The 12,484-nt window shown below is 40.4% G+C and overlaps 1 protein-coding gene across 1 annotated transcript; it reads left to right on the top strand.

Moving 5' to 3' along the window:
- Positions 1-5,615: 5,615 nt before the first annotated feature.
- Positions 5,616-12,484, top strand: LOC122981884 (amphoterin-induced protein 3). Its single transcript, XM_044350680.1, has 2 exons — positions 5,616-6,115; positions 6,479-12,484. The coding sequence occupies exon 2, from the start codon at positions 6,527-6,529 to the stop codon at positions 7,907-7,909; it is 1,383 nt and encodes a 460-aa protein (XP_044206615.1). The 5' UTR covers positions 5,616-6,115; positions 6,479-6,526; the 3' UTR covers positions 7,910-12,484.

The following is a 12,484-nucleotide window of genomic DNA, read 5'->3' as shown; positions in this document are numbered from 1 at the left end:
TTCTCAACTTCACTCTTCAGAACAGCACCACAGAGATAAAAGCCAATTATCTGCATTCATGCCCATGCTCAAGGACACTTACACACATGCAATAAGACATTGTAGGTGATATATGGGCAATATATTCCCTGAGTAATAAGATAATGATTAATCGTAAGGATGTGATTCATATAAAATACCTATATTATGTACGTTAATCCTTATTGATTAGGACATAATGGATTTTCTAAGATATGTCAATCTACCATAAGTGATATGGCAGGGGAAGAGGCTAGATTGTTGGATCATGTCCTGTCTGTCTCTGTTGATAACCACAGGGTGGGAGATGAAAGACGGAGAGGAGTGGTGTAAAGAAAGGATGCAGGGAGATAAGAGTTGAGAGGATAAACGAGAGGAGAGGAGTAGAGGATGAGAGGACCAAGAAGGAGAGGAAAGGAGCAAGAGGAAGGTTTAGTGGATGAGCCAAGGGGAGGGAGAGAGAAGATATGAGAGAAGAGGAGAGAAACAAGAGATGACAAAAATGGGAAAAGGAAGAGGAAGGAGATGAGAGGATAACAGATAAAAGAGTAGAGGAAGAGCAGACAGCCTGCCACCCCACAGTCACATCACACAATTTACTATGTTCTGGCCCATAATGTTTTATAGCACAATCACTGATAGCACAGTAGTCAGTAGTGATCTCATTTCACAACCCATATCCTTCAGTAATGTGAACACAAAGGGAGAAGCAGAGCCATTAGCAGCGTCCAGTGCTCATCTACTGCTACTCATGCATAATTGGCTTCCATGGAAGGAAGCAAGAAAGGGTAAACAACAGCAAGCAATCATATTAACTCCTGTGAGTCCTAATTGAAATCCGTTAACAATCAGCGCAGATGATAGAGGCTGAGGAAACGTGGGGCTGTTCATACCCTGAGCCTTCTTTCCTGCACGCTGCTCTCCGTGTATTGACATGCATGAAGACGTGGGCTTGCATTATAATCAAGAGTTATGCTTGATTTCTGTGCTCATGGGTAGGGTAAGAAAAGCAGCCAAACATCTGCACATGTGAGCATATGGGTGAGATTTTACCTCAGTCAGAGGTTTTCTTTCAAATAAAATCAGTTCTGGTTTCTGCCCACCTTCAAGATTGTAAATTAGGCGTATTTGAAATGGAAAAACTGTCCAGAACTGTCAATGTTATCACAAACGCAATCAAAGAACTTATCTTAAAGTAATAGTTGAACATTTTAGGAAATATTCTTATTCGCGTACTGGCTGAGATTAGATGAGAAAATTGATACCACTCTTATATCTGTCCCTTAAATAAGAACGTACAGCCAGCAGCAGTTTAGCTTAGCTTAGCTTAAAGACTGGAAATGGGGAAACAGCTAGCCTGGCTCTGTGTAAAGGTTAAAAAAATCTGCTTACTAGCTCTAAAGCTCACTAATTAATACATTATGTCACCTTTGTTTGTTTGGTTAAAAAAGATCAAGTGCAAAATTATCACTTGTGGTGAGATCACTGCTTCTGGCCAAGAAACAATTCAACACACAGTTCCCCGGCAATAACACAACTTGTCATTTTTACATTTTGGTTTTTGTACAGATCAAACAAATGAGACACAAATTTAAATTTGTAAGCTTTAGTGGTACTTACCTTAAGCAAGAGTCAGGCTAACTGTTTTTTCCTTTATCCTTAGACAAGCTAATCGGCTCCTGGCTGTAACTTCATATTTACGTACAGACATGAGAGTGGCATCAACCTCCTCATCCAACTCTTGGCAAGAAAGTAAATAAGCCTATTTTCCAAAATGTCAAACTATTCCATCAAGAGTGTGTAGTGAGAAGAGGGTTCACTTCTGTCTATGTAATGATTAAAGTACTGTGTCTCTACTGTTTTTTTTAATTCAATTTATCTACTTGTTGTAGTACTGTGTTTGTCTTTTGTTTATTTGCATGCTAATTATTTTTATTCCTTTGTGTGGCACAGTGATAGTGATAATGGGGAAGTAGTGCATTGGATGCTTCACCATTTTAGTTGAGTATTAAACCACTAGATGGTGTGCTTGTCTCTTCACTCTTTACATCCACCAGATGGGTTGAGTAGAGAAAAGCTCTAGCTGAAGAGGATAGAGTCATATTGTCTTTGAGCATATTGTGTGTGTCACTCGCATAATGCAACATATAAAACCGCTATCTCACCAGGTTTTGGGGTTTTGGGTAAGACATTCTCAAATAATGCACAGTGATCACTATGAATAAAGAGCGTATGGAGCAGCTGAGCTGCTCCTTGTGACAAGCAAACAATCTTTCAATGTCTGAAACTTCTTTTCAACAGAGAGCTCATCCAGACTGCAGATTCACCCAGGGAGAGAAAAGAAATAAAACTCAATCCTCTGAATCTTTATCTAGGCACTGAGTCATTCATATCTGAAAGTCTGGCTGCCAGCCATGCTAACAAAAAGCTGTTGAAATGCAGAATAAATACTGAACAAGGGTGCGTATGTTCAGATTCAAAGGTTCATAAATGGCAGACAGAGGCTATAGAAACCCTTCAGCTGCAGGGTTTACTTTGTTGCTCTGAGTAATGTTGGATGTTTAGCGTGGCAGTCAGGGCAACTCGCATGCCTCATCTTGCCCTGTCACTTTGTCAAATATCTATTCAATAATTAAGATAGAGATTGTCATTTTTTTCTCTCTGTCTTCAATTTCAATTTATCTTCCAAATCAAATTACCAAGCTATTATGGATATTGTCAACACAATTTCAACACTTCTTCATGAGTCTAAAATGATTTTTTAGGTATAGAGGAGGAATAATAATAGATGAAGTCTTTAATACATTTATGCATTCCTACTGTCCAGTGCTTTAATGTTCAACTAAAATATTCTTCTTGCATCTGAGAATAATAAAGCTTTATATTATCGACTCTTAGTGAGCTTCACTGCTTCTCAAGGGCAAGATAAGAGCAGACATTTCCCTGTGCTGCTGTGTGTTTCTTTTTTCCTTTTTTTTTTCTCCGCGTCTGCAGCAGATGGTAAAGAGAAAATCACTTTCTGCTGGGGGCAGGATGCATCAGGGTCAGGGTTTAAGCTTTGAGGTCCACTCTGAACCTGACTGATTTGACAGGACTGTTTTGCATACACTGAGTCTAATCAAATATATGCAGAAGAAGAGGGCAGGATTTGCAAAGCAGCTTGATACAAAGATACTGATTAGTTTAGGGATTTTGCAGAACAGCAGGTTGAAGCAACATGGTCCAGTCAGACAACAGTCATACAGGAACGTGGAAAAACAACGAAAGACTCACAAAAAGATTAGCAGACCACATTGAGGGGAGCAAGGGAGGCTGAGATTGAGAGGGTGTTAATATTGAGATTCCAGACTACAGACTATTACTGAATAATTAGAGGCAATCAGCAGAATAAAGCAAAAATAATCATCTTACAATTTAAGTGAATAGGTTTGTGCAGAAACTCGACTATTGCCTTGTGTTGTTTACCTGTTCATGCTTTGATTGAATTGATCTCCAAGGACAATGACAAATGATTGCACTCGAAAATGACGGAGTCAATACTGAAAATAATGAGGCACTGAAATGTTCAAGTTGTGTCAACAGCAGCAAAACAATATGTGCCTGAGAAAGGGAACATGTTCCCAACTCAATTAAGACTGTAGCTAAAAACAAATGCAGCCGCTGACATTATACCGACATGATGATACACCTTATTTAAAAGCCTCACATGCTCATATTCTTCTGGGGGCATCAAACTTTGAATCTTCCCCAGTTTATGCAGATACTGGGGAACATACTGGTTTATAGGTCTTATGTGATCTATTTACAATTATGGACTTAGAAATACACCACATTACATGGTTGCAGCAGTCCATTTAACAAATGGGAATGTTACATAATACCTTAAAACAATCAATGAAACATGAATATTTAAAAAGCTGTATGGATAAAGGTTCTCTGTACAGTAGGACAAAGTTCAATTTACAGGGAAACAGACAAATTACTTCGAGGCCATTTCAGTCATGATATAAAAACCCACACAAACATAACACCTACAAGGAGGGCCTGTTTAGAATCCCTTTTGAACATATCTCAAATGTACACGTGTGGGCGTATATATTTCTTACATGCTCTAGCCAAGCTGATGACTAGCCTTGGGACAAGATTGTGTGAAATGCCACAATGCCAAAGATGATAGCTTGTTCATTTCAACAATAAATACATCCAAATGAACACTGAAGAAAGGATATTCTAAACTGATCTCAGACTTATAACACCATCACTTCACATTCCCCTTAAGTTCCTTGAATCCACCTTCCTGTGGACTCCGCATCTGCTCTCCATCAGCCCACCTTTTAAGAAGTGTACCCCATTCTGTGAGCCTGAATCCACGGGGAACTGGCTATGTGCCTCTGCAGAGTGAGTGAGTGGGAGTCAGTCAAAGCCCCAAGCACTTATAGGGAGGGGGTGGAGGGATGGGGGTAGCAATGAGGAGGTGGCTGCTGGGAGGCAAAGCTAATTCACTGTGACAGAAATCAGAGCTGTCAGGACCACCATGACCAAGCATCATGGACAGCATATATCCAGTCAAACCCACAGCTGAGGGGAAGGAGGGATGTCGGGGGCTCAGAAAGAAAGGAAGGGATGTACTGCATAAGACACTTAGAGAGAAAGGGAAAGAGCAAGTGTGTGTGTGTGTGTTTGTGTGTGTGTGTGTGTGTGTGTGTGTGTGTGTGTGTGTGTGTGTGTGTAGTCCAGGTATTCCTCATGTTGTGGGGACGCAAATCTGTTTACACAGTCATGTTATGGGGACTCACCTCCTTTAAAGGGACAAAAAGCAAGTCCCCTTAGTGTAAATCACTAATTTTAGGGTGAAATTGGTCATTTTTTACAATTATGTTGAGGTTAGGGTAAGGGTTAGGGTTAGGCAAGTAGTAGTTGTGGTTAAAGTTAGGATAAGTCTCCAGGAAATGAATGTAAGTCAATGTAATGTCCTCTGAAGTAATGGAAACATGACTGTGTGTGTGTGTGAGTGTGTATGGGTGCGTGTGCGTGTGTGTGCAGGGCAGGTGGCAGGTAAAATCTAGCCACTCAAAACCACTAAAATAGAAACGACAAGGTACGTAGGTAAGAAGAGACCTTCAGAGTCAGAAAGACTTTCAACACAGCAGCTGACAAAATACACAGAGAGATCAAGAGGGATGGACAGGATTTGCAAAATTCGAGAACTCACAGAAACAGGTGTATTTACAACGATAAGTAAACCAACATCCAGACAGAGTCACAAAAAAAGAAAAAAAAGTCTACCAGGCATAGCTAAATTTCAGTCCTCTGGGATTATTCGCAAAAGGTTACCGGATAACACATGTAATATTCATGAGGAAATCTCCAAGGGTCTGCTAATCTGTTAGTACGCAAAATGCTGAAAGTTTAATGAAATGGAATATTAATAGAATATTGTGAGAAAACTGATATTGTTGAGATAGAGAGAGGAAGAAAGAGAGATAGTGAGAGGGAAGGGCAGCCACCAGCATCAATACTTAATGATGAGAGAGGGAGACACAAGGCTGGTCTCTAAATGACACAGAGGAGGAGGAGGAGGGGATTGTTGGAGATTAAGAGAGCTCTGTGCTGTTTGTTATACACTGCAAAGCACTGCAGGATGTTTGTAGAGAGGCAGTCTCATTTGGGACGAAGAGAGAGCCAGTGGGGGGACCTTTAACTTGGCTGAGGAGAAAGGCGAGAACAGTGCATTGTTCCTCAAGCGCATTGGGACGAGGATCTGAGAGGCAGATAGGGATTAGAGAGCAATGTTTTGGGTATTCATTGATTGGATACAACTTCGAAAGAGAGAAAAAGCAAAGTAAAGTTGGAGTCTCATGTCGCTAAGCAGTTTACTTTGGATTTGTGGTTCGAGAGTGGTTTTTAATTTTTTCGGAGGGGGGGAATGGGATTAACTGAGTGAGCAAAAATTGCTCACTTGTCTGGAAGTGGTATGAACTTTTCCCCTTTGTTGCCTTCAAATTCATACAGCAGCAGGAAAACTGTTTGAACTGATCTTCGATAATGTTTGACTTTAAGTCATCTGATACCAACTGAGAAGAAACTTCTTTTTAAGGTAAAGTATTGCTCTCTGTGCATATGACTTTTAGATTGTTGCATCACCCTAGATTATCACAATGTGTTTAAAAATTCTCTACTGAGTGGACGATGATTACTTCTTAGAAATGTTCCAAGATAGTCTGAGGAGTCTTTGTAATACAAAAGCTGAATTATAAGGTTTTTCTAGGGCAAAATAAATTTGTAGCTACTCCATTTGAACCATTTTTTATCTTCTACCATTGATACTAAGGGCTACTGTATGATATTAACCTTGTAGTAGTCAAATTATACTTTTGAACAGCAAAGCAGCAGATGGGTCAGAAAAGAATAGCTTTTTTTAATGTATCGTGCTGTTTCTCATTTGACTTTCTCTATCCAGGGAGTGCCGGAGGGATTAGAAACCTTGAAGGATCCGACTTCCAGAAACATGACTAGTGGATTGTATCCAGGCCCTCTCCTGGCGCTGCTCTGTCTCCTCCACAGCTCTGAGGAGTCCTGCCCGTCCATGTGCCTCTGTACATCTGACACAGTGAGCTGTAGCTCCAGTGGTCTGTCCAAGATACCTCTATCACTGCCCTCCTTCTCTGCCACCCTCGACCTCAGTCACAACCATCTGTCCTGGCTGGGTCCCGGCAGCTTCAACACGATGCCCAGACTGGAAAACCTCCAGATGTCCCACAATCAGCTCAACGCCTTGGGCCAGGGGGTGTTTCACAATGCCTCGGGGCTCAGGTACCTTGACCTGTCTTCCAACAAGCTGCAAGTGGTGGAGCAGCACTATTTCCACGGGCTGTGGAGGCTGGAGGAACTCCTCCTTTTCAACAATAAGATCACACAGGTGGAGGCCGGAACGCTGGGCGGTCTGAGCAGCTTAAAAAAGGCATATTTCAGCCTCAACCAGATCACACACTTCCCGTTCTTCTCCATCCAAGACCACAGTCATCCTTTTCTGACCATGCTGGACCTCTCATCCAACCGTATGAGTCGTTTGCCCTGGGAGGATGTGAAAGCCTTGCCTGGGTTGGTGCAGCGGGGGCTTTATCTCCATAACAACTCTCTGATCTGCGACTGCTCCATGTACAGTGTATTCTGGCACTGGGATCTAAGGGGTTATGACTCACTGAAGGATTTCACGGATGAGCACACTTGCAGCCTCTATGGGGACCCACGAGCCTCAATCCGGTTCCTGCGACACACCCGCTTTTTCCAAAACTGCACTGTGGAGAAAGCCGTCTCGCTGCCCGTGACCGTGCTCCTCTCCAGGGTGTTAGTTTCAGAGGGAGAGACAGTGCGTCTAGACTGCCAAACATCCCTGAGCAGCACAGACCTCTCATTTACATGGCTCTCCCCTAGCAAGGGATACATCACACAGGCCAGCATAAATGACACTCTAATTAGTCTGTTTCCTAATGGTACCTTGGAGATCCAAGAAGTTAAGGTCAATGACTCAGGTCTGTACGTGTGCACAGCTGTGGATTTTAAACAGGGGTTGAATGCAACCAGAGAAGTGAACGTGACAGTCCTGCAGCCTGTAGCAGAGTCTTTCAACACGGGCTACACAACATTGCTCGGATGTGTGGTGACCATGGTCCTCATCCTCATGTACCTCTACCTGACTCCATGTCGCTGCAGCTGCTGTAAACAGCCCAAACCTCCAGTCATCCCCATTGCAACTTATGACCCCAACACCCTATCCTCTGTTTTTTCCCCCTCCTTAAGAGACCATCCCAAAATCCAAACTAATAGGCATGTAGCATTCATGGAGCCGATGGTAGGTGAAGTAGGAACAGAATGGACACCTGAGAGTTGATGCTAAACAGAGATTTTTCTTTTTCCTTTTTTTGGGGGGGGCACAAACAGGAGACCGCTGGACTAACCAAAAACTGCTTTCTCAGGAATTAGCAGTGAGATGCCATGAAGGAAAAAAAGAACATCATTTCTCTTTCCTGACTGCCGGCTGCAGTTAAAAGGCCTCGTGAACTAAAAAAGCAATATCTTCTGCTCCAGTTCTGCTCTTCTCTGTCATCTGACCCAATAGTCCAAATGAAAGTTTCAACTTTGGTTTATTACCCTTGGTGTACTGACATTGCTAAATCACAGTAGGGCCATTATCAGCCCTAAAAATCAGCTAATAACGTCTGTGTGTACTCAGGTAGAGCACTAGGGGTGAAAATGTCTCGCAGGATCAAAGAATGAATCTGGCTCACTTTTCACAGAAAGTGTTTAACAAGGATTAAAAACCCTGGAAAAACCCTGAGTTTATGACTGTAATGGAGTGCAGGAAGTAAGTCAGCCTTGGTATCTTGGTTGAGTTGAGGTGCTCCATAATTAGTGTGGTAAAAATAGGTACTAGCTGAAGGTAATTTCAAGTATACAGACTATATCTCTTAATATGTAACTTGTTCATGAGGAACCTAAAACTCTATCCAGCCCCTGAAAACTTCTGTTCCCCATGTTCCTAATAAATGATGCAGCCCCTCTAGATCAGTTGCCTTCCCTGCTGATAGAACTGTAAACAAATCCATTGCTATATTAAAAAAAGATGAATTAAGGTACAGTGAGAAAAGCAATGAATGTTTATGTGGAGAAGCCATCGCTTTCAGCAAGCATTTAAAAATCTTATCTCACAGAGAACAGTGGTGCATGCTGCAGTGATCTATCATACATATACATATCTCATATAAACCTGTTGCATTAATCTGGCTGCAGAAAACAATGACTCTCCATCTGTGCTCTGGTTATCAGGCAAATAGTGAAGTACAGAAATCAGGAGTGTCAGCAAACCAAAAACAAACAGCAATTGGACTGTTCTTCAAAGAAAGCACCTCTTTGATCAAACACAGCAGAGCACTTTGAACGCTGCTGAAGAAACACAACCCCAAAATTTGAAGTGAAGTGACAAATACTTCAAGCAGCTCAGATGCAAAACCCCGAGGGGGGCATTACTTTGTGTAGCTTTGTGTTTTTTTTTAATTCAGTGGAACACGCTTCAAATGACAGAATTACACACTGCAACAACAGAGATGAATGATGTTGTAGAAGGACGTGAATGCACTGCTGTGAAAGAAAATAAGTGTGTGATGAGAACATTAAGTCGATGACATGAAAGACCAAAGAGAGCACATGGGTGGTTTGGGAGGAAAGGAACAAACAGCAGTGTCAAAAGAAACAAATCAGTTTCTTTAAGTCCGAGCATCCACAATATTTTTAGATTGTAGTTTAATCTTAAAGCAAATACTGGGTGGAACGAAGGATTGCATCGAGATTGAATAGGATTAGATGTAATCCTTCATATAATGTGAAAGAGAAGTTGTCAGTAACCGCATATCTCACAAAGGAGAGCATGTCTTTAGGGGAGGGGAGTTTGATTATTTCCAAATCCTTAATTAAAACTTGACTCCTCGCAAGTCTGAGGAGACTAATATTGTTGTGAATGTGGATCCACAGATAGAAAAGGTGGAAATCTGAAATCAAATGGGCAACCGTGCAGGAAACTGGGACAGAACGCTGAGTTTCATCACTGTTAATACACTCAGGGATTAAGCAAAAATCCGTAAGACTAAAAGAGCACTGTATTGTAATGCATTACTCCATTTAATCACACTACAATGGACTAGTTATATTTAGGTAGGCTTAAATTTAAAATGTTTTCATGATGGTAAGAAACATTTAAATTCCTGAGCATTATGTAACAAGCGGCTATGTGCCCGTGTGATGTAACAGCTCGTATCCGAGTCTGTCATGACCCGTTGTTTTTCAGAGAAGTACGAGAGACATTACATGGTGTGATGAGTTAGGGTTAGGTTTTAGGAGATTACCACAAGGATAAAAACCAGGTGCTTTGTCAATTTCAGTAGTTTTAAATCCCTCTAATCTGGTCCTGCTCTCTGACACAGCATACACACAGCTGAGTTGGGATTTATTGTTTCTGATATTATTAGCAGACGGGTTAAACATAGGCCTAGAGGACATGATGTGAGCATTTCATGGCTTTATCACAGAGAGTCCGTAGCTGACTGGTTATGTAAGCGAGCTGCTGATTTAGGAATCAACCTCAGTGTAGGCAACGTGTCAGTGTTAGGATGAGTCTATCCCGCTATTTATTTTAACCTCGTGACAGCAAGTACTTAACTGACAATGAAAGGCCTCATTTAAAAAAAAATAGAGATATGAAAAGCACATCACCATAAACAATAATTTAAATTGTTATTGTGCTCAGTTGATACGATAAGAGCTACAGACAGATTTAGTTTTCTGAAATCAGGATAATATACCCTTTCATTTTTAATATACTGTTTCATTTAACATTTACAAATTAATACATAGTCCTGATGATAAAAACTGATTTTATCAATAAGCGTTTTTCTATCAGCAATGAGATCCTACATGAACATGAAATTTTCTGCCAAAGTTAGAACAGTTTTGATTATTTTGCATGAGAATTTTTTTGCATTTGTGTTTTTGTCTGTGCTCTTCTCACTGGTTTTAGGTTTTATTAGCTTATTGCAGATATACTGGTATCTATGTATATGACGGCTAATAAGTAACACAATAATGTAAAATATTTCAGCTGTAAAATGTCTCGCTAAATATGTAATCTTGGTCACAGTTCTTAAAAAAAATCTAGGTGATCAAGATTTTTTGTTAGTGTTATGTGTTTATATAAACAAAAATTACCTAATTATCACCCAGTATACAATTATCTGATTTTCTTAACTCCCATATATCTCTATCAGTATCAGCCTTTAAAAATCCACTATCAGTATCGATTGTTACCTTATGTCCCCATGAAGCAAATAAGCAGTACTCAATTAGTTTAGACTATGGAATTTCTAAAAATAATAGTGAAAAAATGGCATTCATAATTTCTCGGAGGCCACTATGATGTCTTCAAATTGCTTGTTTCATCTGACTAACAGTCCAAAATGTTTTCAATTTACTGTGTGGGGGGAAAAAAACAGCAAATCTTCACATTTAATAAATTGGAACCAAATATTTGACCTTTTTTGCTTGAAAAATGACAAATGATTAATAGATTATCAAACTAGTTAGTATTTACTATCATTAGATTCTTTATTATTAATCATGAATGTTCAAGGTTATAGAGAAATACCTATAATCTGAAACCAAGTTTTCAAGGGCTTTAAGATTACAGTAGAATTTCTAATCAACACTGAAAGGTATAAGTCTGTATGGCTCAGTCTGTCTGCTCTCTATAAATTATCCTGAACAGCTCTAACAAATGACCCAGATGTAAAGGAAAGATGCTTGAAAAGATGCCCTCCTCCAAAGCAAAACACTCCATCAGGCTTCAATTAAAGCATGCACTTCCCTTTCCAGATTAATTGTTTTCTCTAGTTCGCCTAGGCTCCAAGGGATTTGAAATCATCTTATTCAAGAATCTAATTACTTTGGAAGGGGAGTTTTTTTCTGAATAGTACAAGTTGAATTGCCTTCACTCGTGGAGCGCTGTATTGACTGTCTACGGGGGCTATTACTGAACCGTCAAAACAGTCATCAGGCAGAAGTGGAGGCATCCAGCTGTGGCAGATACATGCGCATCTCTTAGACACTGCGACACCCACATACACAGGCGCAGCGGAGGCCAAATATCAACAAGCCAAATACAACTCTTATTTCATTCTAATTGGACACTTTACTTGGAGTATGCGCTCAAGAAACACACACAGCATTCGTTCCAACTGGCTGTACTGTACATCTTTTTTAGGAGGTAGGTGGTTGTTTCCCAAAAAAGACTAAAATAAATGTGGACTGCTGCATTTTAGACAACAGACTGTTTATCATACCTCTGCACTGAATATGAGTGTTTGCCCTGTTCTGGGTTTAAACATCAGCTCTGTGTTTGCAAAGCAGTAAAAAGCAGCTGGATGTCCAACATGTCACACAGGATTCTGGTCTCAGTCAGAGCACTGCAGGGATATTGAATGCCTCATTAATCAAATATATGGATCTATCACATTTCACTGCAAACAGGCAAATTGTACACTGTGGTCTAAACCATTCAGCCGGTTGGCTCACAGTCTCTTTGGTTTCATTCTGTGCTTCAGTGACTAGAATGTAGTTGGATATTATAAGATTTGACAAGCACAATGACTCAAAGTATTTTAGGTTTTATATTGTTGCTCATAACCGTTTTTCTACAACATCCTCTTGTCTTTTTATCTTCCTCAGTGTTCACTTTGTGTCGTTTCTTCCACTGGCTTTATTGTATCATGTGATAATAGTGTTTCCCTTGTTATTTTCTGTCACACTTGTCCACTAAAAGACAATAGTGAACTTTGATGAAATATAGATTTATTATTTCCATTAAAAAAAGACCTTTGCTGTCACAAACGGTATGGGTTCCCAATCTACAATGTCTTAC

The sequence above is a fragment of the Thunnus albacares genome, chromosome 5 (genome assembly GCF_914725855.1).
Source record: "Thunnus albacares chromosome 5, fThuAlb1.1, whole genome shotgun sequence".
Lineage (NCBI taxonomy): Eukaryota > Metazoa > Chordata > Actinopteri > Scombriformes > Scombridae > Thunnus > Thunnus albacares.
The sequence above is the reverse complement of the archived record's forward strand: the minus strand, read 5'-3'. Positions and strand labels throughout refer to the sequence as shown.